Consider the following 21,216-nt stretch of genomic DNA (forward strand, 5'->3'; position numbering starts at 1 on the left):
GCGTGGCAGGTCATTCAACCCCGTTGAGAAGCAAGTGTATGTCCTCCCCGCCAGACTGCTTTTGAATTATTTAACTCACATGCCAGCGGTTATAGCTGGGTTTTTACAGCACCGCGGAGCGAGGCGCGCTCCATGCTTACTCAGGCGCAAAGAAAAAGCACAAAGAGATGGTGACAAAGGGAGGGCACAGGCTGTGAGCAAATACCCTGCACTCAGCAGGTAGCTTTTTAAGTGTGTTCACCGTGAGTGCTGTAGCGCCGTTGCGGTTGACAATGAGTTTCGACTGCTTAATGTAATTGCAACATGCATGCTGCGTGAACACCAGCTTCTCTCTCTCGCTCTCCCTCTCATACGGCAAGGAATAAAGAGACCACGTTGATGTTGATGGAGGCCGTTCAATAATCCCATTTTATCTACTACCTAATGCAGAGATTGGCTTCACCAAAAAAGCTTTTAGGGGATTCCCCAGAAGAATACGTATACCATGGGTCTTCAATGTTTTCAGGCCAAGGACCCCTTAGCTGAGAGACAGATGAAGCAGGGACCCCCTCTACATGTTGTATAAAACTGTTTAGCAGATTTTCATCGATTTCATAGGTAGATTCATAGACTTGTTTGACAGCACTGTCATCAGTCGATGTTGGACTCATGTTGACTCATGTGTTTTTTCAAGACATTTAATCACTTAAATTGTTGATACTTTGTAAACTTGACCTATCATTCGGTACTTGGTCTGCTCTTTTTTTACCTCCACATCCAACCTATTGCAGAAAATAGCCGATCTACAAGCTCTCAGCGCTGAGCGCTTGTAGATTGGCTATTTTAGGCCAAAGTTCTCCTCAGAATAGGGATGCAAGGGTTCAAGTTGTTAATCTAAAATAATTATCCTATCATGCAAAGATTTGGCGGCCCCCCTGTAGTAACTGAGGACCCGGGTTTGAATCTGACCCGAGGCCATTACGAGCATGTCATTCCTCTCTCTCTACTCACTAAGCAGAAAATAACACATTTTTATCATCTTCACCCAGACTTTCAAATGTTATTATAAAACTGTGTTTATATTAATATTTAAAATTTCCAACTGATTGTGTGAGAATTTGCGAGACATTGTATAAATGATCCTAACTTTACAAAAAAAGGAAAATAAAATAAACAAACAAAAGCAAAATATAAGTCCTGCACTACTGCATAGTACTGTGTTGAGTGTGTTCTATCCGTCTGTCAGTCAATGTTATATGAGATACTTCAATGGTTTCCTGTGTAACTAAGCCAAGTGCTTTTCTAGGATCTCCTTTTAGTTGACCTTGTACCAGTGAACTGTAGCGTCATGAAACTGTACCTTTTTTCTTTGCAAACTTCTAATAAAAGTCTTCAATCAATCAATCAATCAATCAGTCAATCTTGTTTCAAACTACCACATCAACGCTGATAAGAGGAGACAAGTCGTGTACCTGCAAAAGCCACCTGTCAGTGTCAGGACTGCGTCTGCGGTGATCCCACGGGCGGCCTCGTCAATAATGCTGCCCAGGGCCTGGGCCTCAGCTCTGCTGACAGGCCTGGAGATGTCTCCATGATGCAGGAAGCCTGCCGGGAGCAGGGGCGTCACAAGGGGGGGGGGGGGGGGGGGGTTGGGGGGTTGAGTAGGACTGAGTTACTAGGGCCCAAGGTGGAGGGGCCTTAATTATTTTATCAGCTACTGAAAAATAGCAGATTTACAAGCTCACAGCGCGGCACTGAGTGCCGCGCTGCGAGCTTGTAGATCTGCTATTTTTGAAAAGTCGTGAAAATGTGTGCAAATCTTTGAATATCGGTATATGTATATTTTAAGCGAACATTTGTAACTCTTCTTGCTTCTGGGGGCGTCCGTGGAACTAAATATTTTGAGATGGGGGTCCGTGGCCAAATACATATTATTTTGGGGGTCATTCCCGTGAAAAGGTTTGAGCGCCACTGACATAGAAACATAGGTTTTTCAAAAAGGATTTGAAATATTCAAAGACTTGCACAAATGTTCACGATTTTTCAGAAATAGCAGATCTACAAGCTCGCAGCGCGGCACCGAGTGCCACGCTGCGAGCTTGTAGATCTGCTATTTTTCAAAAGTTAAAGCACAAAATAATGCGTAATAATGTGTTCCCAATCTATAATGGGTTAAACCTCCTCCCCCTATGAAGAACATTCATGGGGTGCCCGCAGTGAATCCTTGTACCCAGGGCCCAGAATTTGGTGAGACACCCCGGCATGTGGCTATTAGCCTCCTCTGAGCCACCCATCAATCATACCTTTTGCTCAGGGGAAGTGTTAGGGTGAGTTACTGCTTATCTGTTGAATGGGTATTGCATTGTCCCCGTTGTACTACATTTCAGTGGTGAAAAAAGTTTGTTTTTAGTATGTTTTACTTAAGTAAAAGTATCAATAGGCTACTACAATGTAGACGTACTCTGTTACGAGTAAAAGTCCGGAATTCAAAATGTACTTGAGTAAAAGTATGAAAGTATTGGCATCAAAAATGAACTTAAAGTACCAAAAGTAAAAGTACAAAATGTTTGAAAATAGCAGATCTACAAGCTCACAACGCGTTGCGTCTATTTTCAAATAGCCATGGTATAAAATAGGGCTAAAGTGGTTAATGTATGTAACTAGTAACTAAAGTTTTCAAATAAATGCAGAGAGAGGGCGAGATCATTTAGCGACCTACAACCGGGTCGCGACGTGGTCGGTAATTTTCAGCGACTGGGTCGCTAAATCGACCGACTGGGACGGTAAAACCACCGACCGGGACGCTAGAACCACCGACCGGGACGTTAAAACCACCGACCGGGACGCTAAAACACCGACCGGGTCGCTAAATCGACCGACCGGAACGCTAAAACCACCGACCGGGACGCTAAAACCACCGACCGGGACGCTAATTCCACCGACCGGGACGCTAATTCCACCGACCGGGACGCTAATCCAGCGACTGGGTAGGTAAATCCACCGACCGGTGGTCGCTTCCACCGACCACCGGGCTACTAACCCTAACCCTAACCCTAACCCTAACCTCAGTAACCTTACCTCAGTTAGGCTAACCTGCCACGCAACCTCCCGACCGGGTCGCTAAATCACCGACCGCGTCGCTAAATCACCGACCGCGCCGCTAAAGCGAGCGACGGGGTCGCTAAATCGACCGACTGGGGCGCAAAATCTTCCGACCGGGTCACTAGATGTACCAACCGGGTCGCTAAATCTACCGACCTAAAACTGCAGGCAGGTCGGTAGATTTAGCGACCGGGTCGGTCGGTTTAGCGGCGCGGTCGGTGATTTAACGACCCGGTCGCTCGATTTAGCGACCCGGTCGCTGAAAACTAACGACCACGTCGCGACCCGGTTGTAGGTCGCTAAATGATCTCGCTCCTACTGTAAATGCAGTGGAGTAAAAGTACAATATTTGGATCCGAGATGTAGTGGAGTAGAAGTAAAAGTATTCGAAATTGGAAATACTCAAGTACAAATACCTCAAAATTGTATTTATGCACAGTACTTAAGTAAATGTACTATAGTTACTTTAAACCACAGAAAAGTTTGAGGTTCCACACAGCTATTTAACGGATCAAATATTACATTTTCAGATTTAAATGAGTATTGAGTACTGATACTCAAGACAGGTTCCTGTACATTACTTGAAACTGCTTGCCATTAGGATTTAGTCAGATATTAATGTGTTATGGTCTGTAATAGGGTATTGTTGTTTCACACACAGAGGCTTACAGACCTTAAACAGCGTGCTTTGTAGTTTAATTCAATTCCTTCCTTCACATTGACCTCGTTTTTATTTTTATTCAAGCGCGATTATACTATATTATAGAATGTTCACGCATGAATAGAAAGAAAACATTATTATTGACTTCTCAGCTTATTTCCATGTTTTGTTATGTCCCTGTTTGTCAAGGTCTAGAAGCTGTCTACAATTTAGTCAAATTATTTTCCAATCCCTTCCTTGTCCACAGGGGAAAAGAACAGTTTTTTTTCTATGCCGTGCAGACACCAGAGTTTGGGATGATGGATTGTGACTGCAGAGATGAGAATGTCTGTCAGCATAATACATTATCTGATCGAGTTTCAAAATGAACGAGACCCTTTCAGCGGCAGGCGATAATGCAATTTTCAATTACATATCTCGCGACACATTACCGAAGAACGACCTCGGCAGGTCTGAAATAGCGGAAATACGATAGTGATGAATGGGAAAACTGTACAAGAGCAGTATTTTCTTTTAAGCCTTTCCCCCATTTTACACTCTTAACCCTCCATGGGATGTCTATATCTGATGACAATTCGCAGATAACACTGTCTACATGTCCCAAAGGTCCTACTTGTCTGCTGCGGTGCTCACATATCCATTCTTGTCAGATTTGAACACCGATTCCAACACCTCAGAGAATAAATCCTAGACATTGTACCTGTACATGGTACATCAGCACCATTTTGATATCCTAAATTCTCCCTTTTTTAAACGTAGCTATTTCACATTTAGGGATGTTAATAATCTTGCCCACATGCATGGGTTGCAGAACATTGTAATTGCCTTGGCCCTGTCTGTGCTGTGCTTGTGTCTGTAACTTGAGAAAGGAAGGGTAGATATATGTAACATTTAGTTGGAGTGATTAGTAGACTGCCCCAAAGACTTGATTATCAAGGTCACCATGAAGGTCAAGGTTAAAATTGCATAAGCATCCATAGTATATCTCAGGAATGAGGAGAGGTAGATGGTAGAAAGAGATATTTGTGCAGGCAGACTTTGCACTCCGGTGTGCTTTTAAATAGCACCACCAATTGAGTTGGACAGGACACTTGTTTGCTCGAAACGCTAAAGAGAGTTTAAAAAGGGGTAAGCAAGAGCTGATTATCATTTCACACGAGAAGAAAAGGAGTAGTAGCCTCGCGTAGTGTCAGCAGACTTGGCTCAGAGCCACCGACTCATTGGTTAAAATAATAATAAATAAATACAAAGAAATACAATTTTGAAGTCTCTAAAGGCCTCCTTCTTGTTTGTTGCAGTCATACTTGACTTGGAGCCAATAACTTACCAGTTGATGCCCATTTCTTGTTCCAGTCGATGCCCATTTCCTGTTCCAGTTGATGCCCATTATCTCATTTCTGGACTTTTTTTCCCCAGATAGAGAAATGTATTGTGGCTATTACTGACACGATTTTCCCTACACTGATCTGCTCTAATAAATCCAAGAAAAATCAATATAAAAGGAATCAGTAAATAAGGATGATATTTCCAAAGACACCTGAGCATGTGTCTAAACACGGGCGACATTTCTGTGCGCATGCATCAATAATCTGACGAACACATCACGAGTCTCCCCTATACTGAAAGTCAAGCACCTCTGATGCTCTTTTCTTTGATGGTCCATTCTCCACAGGCAGATTGATGAGGGCCTGGTGAAATCTGCAAAAAGCTTTACCCTTCACAAATGCCATTCATTGATTTTTTATTGCAAAAATACCTGCGGCGTCTGGTCCATTGTGCTGAGAATGTGATGTGAGCTCCCTGTTGGCCACATCTCATCAAATGGCAGAGATAGTGATCACAACAAGGGGGAATAATGGATACGGAGCCTGCTCTGGGCTAAAGAAACTCCCAAACGGCATGCAGGCTCACCGAGAGGACTTAGTCTAACTATTGATTATCTGAGTCTCTCTTATAAGCAAATTATAGTGACAATTTACTTTACAATTACTTCCGTCCACCGTATTAACCAGGGTTGTTAGGGTTACTTTTAAAAAGGAATCCCCTACAGTTACAAGTTACTTGCAAAGAAAATGTAGTCAGTAACGTAATCTGATTATCACAATTTAAAAAGTAACTACTAGTTACTTTCAGTTACTTTTGGATTACTGTTTAGCAAAACTCTCTAATTAAATAAAACACGTTTTACCATTGATAACTAGACAAGAATATTGAGCCAATGAAATTAGGAAAAGGACAACAGAATCTTACTTAAGCGATGTGGCAGTACTTTACACTGATTCGACTTGATTATTTTATTGTTTGGCCTTATAACTTATTTGTAAAATTCATGAGGGCAAAGGGGAGAATGTAATCCAGCATGTAACCCCCATCATTCAGAGCCGTTACTGCAATCCAGATTACTCATTTTAAAATGTAACCTGAGACTTTACAAGTTACCTGTTTTTTGTAATCTGATTACGTAATCCCGTTACATGTAATCCGTTACTTAACAACCCTGGTATTAACCTATGTTAACCTATGGATGAGCAGACAAAATAACATGGTCGCTATTTGATGCCAATGTCCAATACATAATATGCTAATAAATATGTTTAAATTTAAAACACACAAACATAATTTGTTCATTTCATTTGTAACTGTAATGTGCTTGTATTCAGACTATGCTGTTGCAAAAGTTATCTATGAGGGAAAAGTCTGTGTACAACAGCTTAAAGAGCAGACTAATGTACTAATTATTGTGTCACCCACAACTGTTGTACTCTGCTTTCAATATCATAGACATGGGTCTTCAACAGGGGGTCCTCAGAGTTACTACAGGGGGTCTTCCAAATCTTTGAGTGATACAAAGTTATTTTTTTCTTTTTTTATATTAACCACTTGAACACTAGTGTGCATATTCTGAGAACTTTTGCCAAAAATAGCAGAGCTTGTAGATTGGCTATTTTCGGCAAAGTGCTTTGGTGTAAAGGGGAAAAAGAGCAGACTAAGTATAGAGTGAAAGGTGAAGTTTAGTAAATATTGACGGCTCAAGTGGTTAAATATCTGGGGGACATGTCTCCATTACGACATGTCGCCACTCCGACATTGACTTCTTATTGTCGGAGTGGCGACACTTCCATAGAGGTTAGGTTTAGGGTTAGGGTTAGAGATAGGGTTAGTGTCGGAAAGGAGAAAACACAAATTTACATGAATCCAATATAAACTGATGATTGTGCTGTCAAACGATGAAACTATATGGAATCTATGAAAAGGTTGTGGGGGTCCCTGCTTCATCTCTCTCTCAACTAAGGGGTCCTTGCCCTGAAAACGTTGAAGACCCCTGTCATAGTACATTACAGGTAGGGTCGTAGAGAGTTTTCCATGCACATACCAGCTTGTTGCATCCGGTTCAGTCGAATTGAGGGCTCAGCCAGTATCTCTTTGAACGAGCGCAGTCCTTTGCAGTACCACTTTTCAGCTGTTTTGGGTCCAACCCCAAAAACACTGGTGAACAGCTGTCAGAAAAAGGAAGCAACGATGCACTTGAGAACAGGTGTTGTGAATTGTAGCTCTCATTTGGAAAGCAGATATAGTTCTATGTTTTGCAAGAATTAAATGCTTAGAGATGGCACGTCTAATACCAATCTGTTACATCTGTGATTTTTCAGCAGGATAATTACAACACAAAAGGCAACGATATGGAGCAGGTTTGCATCTCCTTACCTTTAGTATTTGATACTTCTCATCGGCTAATATTTTTTGAACTTCAAATGAACAGTCTAATTCAAGGATCTCCTGAGGAAGAATGAAATAAAGAAAACAACATCAATTTCAACATCATTGTATGTTCTGGGATGATTTCAGTTATATCAGCAAATAAACAAATAGCCACGTGATACTGCTGCTCATTTGAAAGTACATTCCACTTAAATCAAGTGCTCCTCAGACCCTCATTTCCCATTTCTTTTTTCCAGAAGTAATGGCTTTGTTGTTTGTGGGTCGGTGGGATTAATACAGGGTTTTATGGCGTTAATAAAAGGCCCAAGGTGAGGTTTTCCCCAGCCACCACTGTTTGTTCTGAAATGGCTTCGCTCCACATCTAATTGCCTCTCACTCTCTGAGGAACACAACTAATTTGTTGGTCACATTTAAACCCGTCTCCATTTTGTAAAAGCCGTAAAACTAGGCAGCATGGCCACGTGCAAAGATAAATACTATAAAACAAACATCATGTTTATCTGGCCATTGTGAGCTGTTCCACTTAGTATGCAGAGAAGAGACGTTTAAGAGGTGTTTCGTTTATGGTACAAATGAGAACGCTTGTGTAGATACAAGCGCACACATTTTAGTACTGTATGTGTGCATGTGCACACCGACATACTATACATGACACTGCACGTGTCATACTTATACGTGCGTGTGCGTGTGCGTGTGCGTGTGCGCGTGCGTGTGCGTGTGTGTGTGTGTGTGTGTGTGTGTGTGTGTCCGTCCCCCAACCATATGGTATGTTGATACATTATATCCATTTTATATATGCAAGCATATACAGTAGTATACTTGACCTTATTAACCTGAGAGAGGTCAATTGTGTGCGTGGTCACGTGTGGCCACTGGCCAGACTGTTGCCTCCCACAATTTTCAAATGCTTCTGTCATACAGTCTGGAGCACAGAAGCTCTGATCATCATCTAAGCATGATGAACGGAGATGCCAGCTTCCGCTACTCGGATTTCAGGAGGTGCAGTTCCAGACTCTATATAGCATTCGGAGATTGGGGAATAGTTGTCTGGCTACGTGAGACTAATAAGTGCGCAAACGCACCCTTGTACACTGACACGTGCATATGCATATTCTATTGCACATTCGAGGAAGAAACACAAAGGCAGCTGGGAGAACAAGAAAACCATTGGTAACACACGACACTGAAATGAATTAAAATCTTGCAGTGCCTGCAAGGTCTCCTTGCTCAAGAAGACACGTGTGCAGGCCCCTCTGATGTTTGCCAAAGAAGGCTCGAGAGAAAGTGATGTGATCAGATACCACTGTGTTTGGTGGAAGAGAAATGCTGACTATAAGGCAGGAACACCATCCCCACCGTGAGGCATGAAGGTGGAAACATTTTGCTTTGGAGGTGTTTCTCTGCTAAGGGGACAGTCCACACTTCACTACATCGAGGGGAGGATGGACAGAGCCATGTACTGTGAAATCTTGGGTGACAAGTGACAACCTCCTTCCCTCAACCAGGACAGGAGATGTGTCGTGGATGGGTCTTCCAAACAACAACAACCCGAAATATACGGCCACGGCAACAAAGGAGTGGCTCAAGCAGAAGCATATTAAGGTTATGGATTGGCCTAGCCAGTCTACAGACCTTAATGCCATAGAAAATCTGTGGAGGGAGCCCGTAGAGTTTTCGAGACCAACTACAAGTACAATCTCCACCAAGTAATGTTTTGCTAGAGGATCAAATACTTATGTTAACACTTAAATGCAATTTATATATTTTATATATTGTGATTTTGTGTATGTATTTGTTAAACTGTTGAAATAAACCTACCATTACAATTATAGACCATTCATTTCATAGTCATGAAAATGTACAAAATCGTCAAGGTGATTTCCTTCATGTTTGTTTCCGAGATGCTGGTGTCAAGATGGCTAATTTGGTCCCCTGTAACGAGCGCGACCAATGAATCAGTCCAAGCTGTGACAGATTTGCTGGGTTTTGGATGTCTCTTTAAGACCCTCCGGTGTGTGGAAGAGGTTTAGTATGTCAGAGGAGCCGGCGTGCAGAGCTCACCTTGTTCTTCACCAGGGGCTCTGCATTCCCTCCCAGTAAACATTTCTGACACTTATCTGGGGATTTGGCAATGATTTCTGCCCAGAGGATGATGGAATGTTTACCAACTGACCAAATATGACATTTATTTTTTCCAGAGGTCTGTTTGCGTGTGCGCACGTGTGTGTGTGTGTGTGTGTGTGTGTGTGTGTGTGTCTGTCTGTCTGTGTGCGTAGAAGTGTCGGTGTAGAAGTGTGAATAATACTGTATATCGTCACTGTCGGGCAGAAACCTTGTATCTCCAAGTTTCAAAATAGTATGTTCTTTCGTAAATTAAAGCCCTGCTTGATCATACAAGAGTGTGGCACAAAAGTAGTGAAAATAGCAGATCTATAAGCGTACAACGCCTCGTGGTGCGAGGAGTTTTGTGCTTGGTGTAGATCGGCTATCTTATTATTATCTTATATTACTTTAACTTGTTTTTTAAATAATAATCCAAAAAGGAACAGTTTTGGACAAACAAGGTTTCCACCCGACAACGACGATATGTAGTAGTGTGCGTGTGGGTGTGAGTGCACGCTCATATACGTGCGAGACAGAGTGTGACGACTTTTGCCTTCTGTACTGTATCTTCACTAGTTTGGAGAAAATTCTTCACGTTTATTATGGGAACTAGAATAAAGAATATAGAAAAGTAACTGGGATGTGGATGATGTGCAAACTTTTTGGGCCTTCTTTTTGACAGCGAGGAAGAAGTCGACTCCTGCTCATGGACTGAGGCTGTGCCAGAACGCCCCCGCTGGACTGAGTATGGGTTTCAGGAGCAGTGGTGATTATGAGGGAGAGGACTATTCTGGGGATTTGGGAGAGAACGGATGTTGGAGGGTTGCGGTATCGAGCAAGAGGGGTGAAGAGGTAAGCAGATGGTTATATACTACAATATGGGAGCCCACTGTGAGAGGATAATGGGTGAAATTGGGTGTGATGCATTTCCTCTAGCCATGGGAGGGGGATAGGCTTGATGAGCTGTGCATGACAAGTGCACCAACTCGGGTTTACATACTAGTAGCAAAATATGGCTGTTGTCAGGTGGAAAACCTTGAATGTCCAAAACCGTTTTTATTCATCATTAAAAAAAACTATTTAAAATAGTGAAAATAGCCGATCTACAAGCACACAACTCCTCGCACCGGGAGGCGTTGTGTGCTTGTAGATCTGCTATTTTCACTTGTTTTGTGCAGTGCAACAATACACGTTTTCTGCCGGACAGTGACGATATATATGATAATTTCCCCATCCAGAAGATTACTTCAACAGTAGGTACAATGATGAGTGTATGTGTTTCACATGCGATCCACGAACTACCAGACATTCATGCATATGTACTCGGAATTCAGGATGAACTCTGCTCTAGTTGCAAGGAGGAGAGTAGCGGTAGTAGCCTCCGGACTGGATGTCAGCTGGGAGTGGCCAGTGGAAGCATGTCAGTGACGGCGGTTCAGTCTCAGGGGCTTTACCTCCATGACTTTCTTGGTGTGTTCCCCGAGGCAAGGCAGTCCCTGAACAACCCCCAGATGCCGCACCGCCCAGGGCAGACTCTTCAGGACAGAGGCAGCTCGTCTGAAGGCCAGGCATGCACCCTCGTTCTCGCTGAACTCATAGCTCTCAGCCAGTACTTCAAAGGCATCCTTGAGGTAGGCAGAGATAAAGAGAGAGAGAGAGAGAGAGAGAGAGAGAGAGAGAGAGAGAGAGAGAGAGAGAGAGAGAGAGAGAGAGAGAGAGAGAGAGAGAGAGAGAGGTGAGGGGAGAGGATGGGCGAGGAGTGTAAAGAGAAAATACAATGAGACTGGAGGGCAGAAAAACCTTGCAGCAGTTGTAGATGTGTGTTGGCTTTGCTACATTTGCACCTTATTATAACAAGCTATCTTTGTCTAATGGTGTTAGCTTGTGATTGCAAAGTAAGTAGATAGATAGATAGATAGATAACTTTATTATCCCAAGGGGGAAAATCAGTCGCCCGGAGGCAGCAGCCGCAGCACAACAGTATAAGGATATTTACAAAGTTACAGAGAAGTATGAAAAGAATAAAAAAAAGAACAGAGTACAGTAAAGAGCAAGGTACATCAAAGAAAGGGAACGAAGAATATATACATGAAGTGTCAAAAAACTGTCAATGCTCAAAGTGAAACAGCCAACAGCAATCCTTAAGCACAACTATCAATACAGTGCCAAACAAAAGTGTAACAGTCAATGCTACAAGACTGTCTCACCGCCATGTCAAACACAAGCAAAATACTCAATACTACTAACACAACCTAATAGTGCAGAGCCAAACAAAAAAAGTGTCCAATGGTCAGTGCAAGAAAACAAACTAAAAAGAAAAACAAGAAAGGGTGACGCAGCAAGACGCACAAGTCATTACTATCCTAAATACTGTACATCAGTACGGTGTAAAGAATGATCATGGATCCTGCACACCATAAAATCCTGTGTCCATTTTCACTGTGCAATCAAAGCGCTGTAGCCTACTGTCACAGTATACTTTGTTTATTTTCACTGCTCTTTGGGACAATGGAGGTGTGGGAGTGCAGAGGAAAACAATGTAGAGAGAATGAGATAACAAAAGAGAAAGATGGGGAGGGGGGTGAAATAATGTGTCAGGTGTGCACTCGCACGTGCAATACGCAATGACCCACAGCGTCAGTCAGACAGGGTTTGAAGTGCTTGTTCTCTTGCGCCCACACCCCTCCGCCCCTTTGGCCCCTCTCATGCATGTTGTGGTGGTCCGTGGCACGCACCACTTCTCTTCCAGACGACCGCACAGTGACATCGGTGGTCGCCAAACGCCGGAGAGATATCTGTCATTTTCCACTTGTTCGCGACAGGCTCCCAGGGGGGCAACAGTGGATTTTTTTCCCGTTCAACAAAGCAGCACCATGCCACACACTTTGGGGAAGGGGCATCAAAATAAAATACAAAATTAAGTCAGGAATCTTCTATAACCCAGTTTGAGGCCAATATAGACCTTAACCCTATTCTGAAATCATTTGAAATTCTGACCCTTTCTTTTAACCACCAATGTGTCCCTATTGTGGGCATTTCATAACAGACAAGAATTTGACAAAATAGCTTTTTTTTGTCTTTTGGGGCTTTTTGGTCTTTATTCGTAGTTTTTACGGCAGAGAAAGAGAGGAAACAGGGAGAGAGGGAAAGACTCATGCAGCAAAGATCGTCGAGAACGGGACTCAACCCTGTGATTCGCTGCCAGGCTACATTGGAGCCTAGTAGGTGCCATACTATAGTGAAGTATTTTTATTGCAGTACAAAGACAACTATCGCAGGGATATAACCATCAATCTCTCCATCTCGCTCAGCCTTTGTTACACCCACATATGATCTCACCAGTAATATGACAATGGAACTAAGAAAACCTTTTAAGGTCATGATAATTATACATGTCGACACTGTCAGGTGCAAACCTTGCATGTCTAAAACTGAAATTGAAAATGGATCTATTGTTGGTCACAAGTACTTAGCACTTCTCAGTGGAGGAAAGAGGACCTCTCTTTGTTACCCTGTCATACAATGATCTATTAAATAGGACATTCAACAACATAAAAAGAGGAAATATGGATCAATGTTTCTGCCCGGCAGTGACAATGTTTTCATTATCAACCAAAGTTATTTCATGTATTAATATTTTCTAATCAAGCTTGATAAAACAAAATGATGGGTACTTTAATTAGAGACTTCCCAGGTTCCTTCAAGGTTTATAAACGAAACAGTTAGAAACCACCTTCAACTTCATGATTCATTGGCTAAACGTCTATTGTGTTCACTTGTGACAAAACATTCCAAATGAGATTAGCATTTCAAATTATGCTTGGAAACATTGAGACGAAGCACTTTGTTGCGGGGAAGATTTGCTGTGGGTGAATTGTGTAGCCATGACAACCAGGCCCGGGGGAACAGGCTCTGACGCTCTGGGCAGTGTACCTATGATGCGCCCCCCCCCCCCCCCCCATGTCCGTCCGGCCCCCCCCCCCCCGTCTGTACATACCCCAAATGGGCTTCTGAAAGGTTAAATAACAACACAGAGAGACTATACTGTTTGAAAATGAAATAACACATTTACTTCAAAATGAAATAACCATCACTTTATACTTCACAGCTACAGTAAGTGTCTAAATGGGGAGGATAAAGAAAGTCCGATAATTATAGACTACTCACTGCTATGGTCGAGTGGTCACGATGTCCATGCATCTCTATGCAACTTTGGGAAGGTTGTAAAGGCTTTGGTGGTGATCTCGTACAGTTTCCATAACATCTCCTCATAAAGAACGTCAATCGAGTGTATAAAGTTTGTTTTATATGGGTTGTTAGTTGTCCTGCGTGTCTTCCATGATTCCCGTGGGTGCACGTTGCAAGATGACGCTGAAATGGACTGCTGTCTTCTCTCTCCCCCCAGCGCCCCGTTCGCAAATTAATGTAGGCTAAACAGTTCTGATAATACAACTTATTTTGACTGTCCATTCATGTATAACTTAAACTGCGCGGGGTATTCCAAACCAATGCAGCTCACAGACTTTAGCGACATCATAACAAACCGACAACTAGGGCCAACCCAGCAACAACTATCATTTCCTGTCTTACCTTCACAATAAAGTGTCTGCCGCGTATCTCCCAATGCAGCTTATTTCACATAGGTTATTATTAACAGGAAAAAGTGTAGCTTAACCCGTGTGTTTTTGTGCAACCAAACTAACGTGCATGTGAGAGTGATGAGAGAGAGAGAGAGAGAGAGAGAGAGAGAGAGAGAGAGAGAGAGAGAGAGAGAGAGAGAGAGAGAGAGAGAGAGAGAGAGAGACATTGAGAAAGAGAGAGAGAGAGGGATTTGCGGTGATATTAATGAACTGCCGTGTCATTTTCAATCGGTCCTTATGACACACTGCCGACACATGGGTTGATGGGTAATTAGTAGAAATGTATTTTACTGTGAGGCGCTCAGCAGGGCGCCGGTGGCTTGGCGCCTCTGGGCACTTGCCCACACTGCCCACCGTAATCGCCGCTTCTGATGACAACATCTCATCCATATTCTTTATTGGTAAAAGGGAGAAAGGGAGAAAAAAGGAGAAAGTTTTTATGAGAAGTTGAAATATTTTCCACTCCACGAAACCATAACAGCCCTACAGTAAAATGTTGAGTTCTCAGAGGAAAGGCATCAGATTTAGTGTTTTCTTTTGTTCCACCGGCAATGTTCCACCGGCAATTCATTGAAACAGCTGTGAAAAGGCGTTTAGAAAAGTAAGCCTTGTGGACACAAGGCCTGTGAAAGTCTTGCCAAATGTCTCTGAACAAAAACTCTTGAAAATCAAAGCTACAATGTAGTCAATTTGCCTCTTTTGAGAAGCACTTTCGGGCATAATACAAAGTTTAGTCAATGCAGCATGTGCAATGTATCAGTATCAGTATAAACACACCGTAATTATTGAAGCACATTCATACCTGGCTGCAGGTATTATATAGTCTATAGTGTATCCCCATATTATGCCGCTAGCAACACACTGGAAGACTACGGTACTTGTTTGTGATACACTATGAAGCTGATGTGCAACAGAGGCTGTGGTAACGTTAGGAATCCATTAAAAATATTGCCTGAAGGTGAAAACCATACACAGCCTGACCACGGGGGCTAAAAGATGAAGAACCTTTAAACCTAAGACCTTTACCTGATGCAACACAGTATTGAATGGATTTCAGAGCTGCGCTAGTCTTACACTACCCTGCTCTGAGGTCAGCGCACCACCTGCAGTGTTTTGCATACACGCTGCTTCAGGTCAGCGAGCCACAGACCGCGTAGTTCAGCCTGGCCAGGCGAAGCACTGACCCGTTCAACGAAACACATGGTGAGGGGACGACCCCGTGCAACCCAGTACACACATGCACACGGGCGGATTCGTGCTCACGAGCAGGCACGTATGCTGTACACACACGCACGCACGCACACACACACTACAGTATATCCATATACATGGACATTCGTGCTCACGAGCAGGCACGTATGCTGTACACACACGCACGCACGCACACACTACAGTATATCCATATACATGGACGCGCGCGCACACACACACACACACACACACACACACACACACACACACACACACACACACACACACACACACACACACACACACACACACACACACACACACACACACACACACACACACACACACACACACACACACACACACACACACACACACTACAGTATATACCATATACATGGAGACCCACACACACACACACTCACACATACTGACATACATACTATAGTTGTTGTCGGATCAAAACCTTGTATGTCCAAAACCGTTTTGTATTTATCATTTTGAAAATGATTTTAAATAGTCAAAATAGGCTAATAGGTAATAGTTTTGTGCGACAGTCTTGTATGATGAAGCAAGGCTTTACTTAACAAAATAAACGTTGAAAAAAAAAACGTTTGAAACTTGGAGATACAAGGTTTCTGCCCGACAGTGACGATATGCATGCACATTGCACACGTACAGCTGGGCACCCATCACACCATGAGGTAGCTATAAGCGAAGGCAACCTGTAATTGGAGGGGGAGAGGGTGCGGTCACACCGAGGCGTAAATCCTCATCAATATGCTGTGTAGAGGAAGCGTGCTTCACAGGAGGGTTCCTACTACATATTTAAAACCAATCACATGCAGTATGCTGGGGTTTTACTGCAGATTAGCAAATAATATTGCAAACTAGACTAGAGAGAGAGACCATGTTGCGATGGGATCACACCAGCTGAAATGCCAAGTCGGCGTGTATGTGCGGTGTAAAGGAACACATGACATGAGAGAAGGGAGTTTGGTGCAGTGGTGGGAAAAGTACTCACATTTCTCACAATACTGCAATGTTGAAATAGTCCTGTATTCAAAATTTACCAAAGGTATTCATTGTGCAGAAGGTCCCATTTCACAGGTTTTCACATGTATAAAATGTATTAAAATCTTTTGAAAATAGCAGATCTACAAGCTCAAAATGTGTCGCATCGCAACACATTGTGAGCTTCCGAGAACCTTCTGTAGGTGGCATGCCCCTGAGTTGTAGCGGAAGTCAGAGATGTAGGCGATGAACAGGAAGGGTGACAGCAAAGTGCCTTGGGGTGCACCGGTGTTGCTCACCGGTACATCTGACAGTTTGTTCTGCAGCCTGGTGTACCAGAAACAGCAGGTGAGGTAGCACATGATCCAGGCCACCAGGCTGTGATGCACCCACCCACACCTCTGAGCGCCTCTAGGCCAGCCGTCGAGGTTGGGTGGTGTTGGAAAGTACTGTAGAAGGCAACGAAAATAACTCTCACAGTGCTTAGTGGCTGCTCCAGGAGTAGAATAGATGATGGCACCATCCACACTAATGTTTTCCCGGTTGCAGGGGGTCAAGATAATCACTAATCATGTACTGTAACATCAGAGGAGCGACAGATCTGTAGTCATTGAGAGCACTGGTGTGCGCTTTCTTGGACCTTGAAAAGGTGTTGGAATGGCACTGCTCGCTGCCCAATGCACTCCCCAAAAGGGTTCCCACACATCTTTACCAATTAATTTCCAAAACTTTTCCAAAACTTTTCCAGAATATTTCCAGGACTATATAACAATAATTCAGCTCAACAACGAGTCGCTTACTCCAATGCGCATTGCCCAAAGACAGGTAGTGTATGCCAGTGGTTCTCAACCTTTTCAGTCCGTGACCCCCGAAATAATCATATTTGAACTGGGGACCCCCCACCCTGAAGAGCACTAAGAGCAGAGGAATTTTGTATAACACGGTTTTATTGTGAAAATAGCTGATCTACATGCCCATCTGTTATTTTCACAATTTCTGCCTCTAATATTTGACAATTTGGCCAATGTTTAATTTGTCATTTCAGAGGTATTAACAAAATCAATAACCAAAGAAAATGCATAGGTATTTTTTCCAGGACCTTCCAGGACCCTGGATCAATTCCATACTGGAAAAATATTTTTCTAATTTCAAAATATTTCCAGGAATTTCATGACCGTGGGAACCCTGCCCCAAGTTTCGTGTTCTCTATCTGGAGTCTGGATCCAAGGCCTTGTTCACATAAATTCTGCTAAACTGCCTTTTCACCCTAGGCTGCAATGCCAGCCTGACAGGATGTCGTGGGTTTGAATCCCGATCCTGACGACCTTTGTTGGAGATGAGGAGTGTCACACAAGTCACTCCCCATCTCTCTCCCTATTTCCTGTCAGTTAAGCACAAAAAAGCAAAAGAAAAAAGCAGATGGCTTAGACTACAGTGGCTGCAGGCTAAACCTTGGGGTTCTAAATGTGCATAACAGCAGTTCACAACACACCGCCGTTTAACTGAATCGCTCCCCATGTCATCACGCGCCCAGCTCCAGCCAACAGCGATATATGCTCCAAAAATGGATGAGTACCGCCATCATAGCCTCCCAGGACCACTGCTGTCCCCCCAGCAGCCAGTCTGTCAACTGTCAGCCCTCATACCAGCAGCACAGCAACCAGCACTTAATAGCTGGGCGGACGGGATGGCCTAGATCAAGCTGGAGGCGCTCGTCTAATTAATGAGAAATTAAGGCAGGTAGGGGTTGGTTGTCAAGTCCACAGGATGTTGGTATGGCGTGCATAAATTTACCCACCCCCAACAGCAGGATCTCTTGCAGTGTCGTTCTCACAAGACAATCTATGGGCTGATCGTTGCGTGGGTTAACCACTTAAGTAGCACTGATATACTTTGTCGTAAAACGAATAGCCGGAAATAGACGATCGACGAGCTCAACACATGCATGACGCTATGCGCTGTGAACATGTAGATTGGTTAGTTTTTCTTTTTTTAAATATGCTTTCATACATTTGTGACAAATGTTGCCAGTGCAGACTACCAGAGAGACCGTTTGAGACCGTTCTGTTGTAAGAAACTTTCATCCAAGGCTAAAATAGCACTTTTTGAATTTTTGACCCCGGTGTTCTGGTCAGATATACTGCAACACGTTGGTTGTAGGAACTCTACAGGGGGGATACAGCGAATCAATTTGATGGTGTTAAGGATGGATGAAGCACACTGCCGCTGCCATCGATATGTTGGACAAGCACCAGAGGCCTTGATGAAGGAAAACAAATCCAAGACCTTTAGCCTTTCTTTCTCCCTCTGTGTCTCCCTATGTCTCCCCGGCTCCATATTTCTTTCCATCCCCTCATTAGAGCCAAAGGCAAAAACAGTATATTGCAGTGTGTGTGTGTGTGTGTGTGTGTGTGTGTGTGTGTGTGTGTGTGTGTGTGTGTGTGTGTGTGTGTGTGTGTGTGTGTGTGTGTGTGTGTGTGTGTGTGTGTGTGTGTGTGTGTGTGTGTGTGTGTGTGTACTAGGTCTGTCTGCGATGTGTGTTGTTTACATGCCGTATGGTATATACAGTATGGGTATACCTGTTGTTTGTGTGTGCACAGCTTTGTATTTGTACTGCCAGAGGGCACATTTAATAGAGTATGTCATTGCTGACATACATCAATATTTAGACCTGTGTACGTACAGCAGTCTGAGGGCGGAAGTATGACAGGGTATGAGAAAGTAAACCTCCACAGATGAAAGAGACAGAGATTACAGGACACACTTAAATCGGTGTGTTTTGTGCGTGTGTGTGTGTGTGTGGGTTTATGTGAGCATGGCCACCAGAGAAAGGGCACATCCATCATCAGACAGGGTGCATGTCACGTGTCAATATTTGTAAACATGTTCAGCATGATTAAGGTGACGTTATGACAAGGAGAGATTAAAAGGTGTGAGAAAGCGATAGAGAGGACAGAAAATAGTGTGTGAGATTGTGTACGTGTTGACTTAAACACTCAGCGGGTGCGCGGGTGCATGTGTGCGCAGTGTGTGCGCTCTACGGAGTGAAGAAAGTGGCATAGATTGTGTGTGAGAGAGAAAGACAGAATAAATCAATAGTGCAGTGCACCGGAATGGAGGGTTTCTTACTGCCAGACTGCTGATTGACAGCTCACTGGGGTGCTTTTGGTGAGATGGACACCTCGACACTCCAACTGCTTCCTCCTCTTACCACCAAACAGCCCCCACCCCCACCCACCTTCTCTCAGAGCCCTGCGCATGATGGGTCATTTGACTCATTTCCTTTCCACACTTCCTCGCGCTGCATGAATGGGCTCCTTCATTCATTTTCTTTACACATTCACACTAAGGCTGGGCAATATATCAAAAATATATCGATATCGAGGTAGCAACATACGTGGTGTACATATCAACGAAGACGGCTTGAAATGAGGTATTGGTGTATGAATGTGTCTAATTAATTAACAGACACACTATGCATGCACGTAGCACATGCAAAAAAGCAGTCCATCTGTAACCAGGTGTGGTTATTTCAATAAAAACATTGTTGAAAAATGGAGATGAGGCATTTAATGTCTTTATTCTATGTGTACTGTGCAGTGTGCATGCATGGATATGATATTCATTATCTGGGTTAGGCAGGCAGTAAGTCTGGGTTTCCGAGGCTAGGCAGGCAGTGGACCTAAAGCAGAAAAAAACTATATAATGCAATCGTTTTTTCTAATATCGTGAGTAATATCGATATAGAGGTATTCAACGTTATCGAATATCGAAGGTTTTCCTGATATCGCCCAGCCTTAATGCACACCTATATAAAAAACAAATATTATTTCAATGTTTTCTTATATTTGTGTACACACGTTTACCCTGCAGCTTTTAGTTGAGTGAATGAAATATTTTTTTGCAAATGTGTAAGGGATGGGTCATAAGACATAACAAATAAAAGTTCATTCATTCATTCACAGATATAACAGAAACACAAACATACATACACTGTACAGAGACACATAACAGACATGCATCTTTGCAGTCACCTACTCTTGTTTCACACACATATACACCAGTTCACCACCCTTCCATAAACACAAATCTAATGGCCAAATCCCATGTATACATTCTCAAAGGAATTGCATCATTACTGTACTGTGCAATCATGCAGACAGAGTGAGACAGCTCAAGGATGGGTTTACAACTCGCGATCAATATCTTGTCCCTCATTAGCACTGTTGCAATACAACAGATCATCTCCCGTGTCTGGTGGTTTGCCATTTTTCATCCCTAAAGTAAGAGTCGGCTTACAGTGAAAGGGCAAAGCAGTGACATTATAACTCCGTTTTTGATTCGTCTACAGCTCAAGTGTCTGATTTACAGTACACATGCTTTGTCTCCCCAGGCAGACAAGGATTTACCTGTGGCTTGCACAAGACCCAGTTGTTGATCTGTTATCATCAGTGAGTCATCCTTCATGTGCCTTTGTGGGGTGATAACGACATAATCAGGTACATCAGGGAAATGGCACAAGATTGCCAATTAGTGAGGTAACACAGGGGAAGGTAACAGGGAATATGGAATGGATCAGCCCCCCTTTCCCTGGGTGAGACATGCACGATTGTGCACACATGTGCATGCTGCATCCGTCCAGCCATTTGTTTGTCTGTGCGTGGGTGCCATTGTGTGTTCACGTGCTGTATGTGCCACCAGCATGTCGACGGCGCATGCTTTTATTATGCACACCGTCAGTGACTGGAATGTGAAGGGATTATGAGACAGATGCCTCACAGGCCCCTTAGTGAGCTGTACTTAATA

General features: G+C 43.4%; 1 protein-coding gene across 1 annotated transcript in view; it reads right to left on the reverse strand.

Annotated features, from left to right (window-relative positions):
* The window catches only part of dntt (deoxynucleotidyltransferase, terminal), a gene marked incomplete at both ends in the record, with an annotated part of 106,457 nt that overhangs the window by 60,254 nt on the left and 24,987 nt on the right, over window positions 1–21,216 (reverse strand). The window contains 4 exons of the mRNA XM_080739782.1: window positions 1,452–1,584; window positions 7,116–7,239; window positions 7,448–7,519; window positions 11,020–11,190. Coding sequence (XP_080595908.1) covers window positions 1,452–1,584; window positions 7,116–7,239; window positions 7,448–7,519; window positions 11,020–11,190 — 500 coding nt within the window. The remainder of the gene's footprint in view (window positions 1–1,451; window positions 1,585–7,115; window positions 7,240–7,447; window positions 7,520–11,019; window positions 11,191–21,216) is intronic.

Source organism: Nannobrachium achirus (assembly GCF_963921795.1).
Source record: "Nannobrachium achirus genome assembly, chromosome: 13".
In the NCBI taxonomy this organism is placed as follows: domain Eukaryota; kingdom Metazoa; phylum Chordata; class Actinopteri; order Myctophiformes; family Myctophidae; genus Nannobrachium; species Nannobrachium achirus.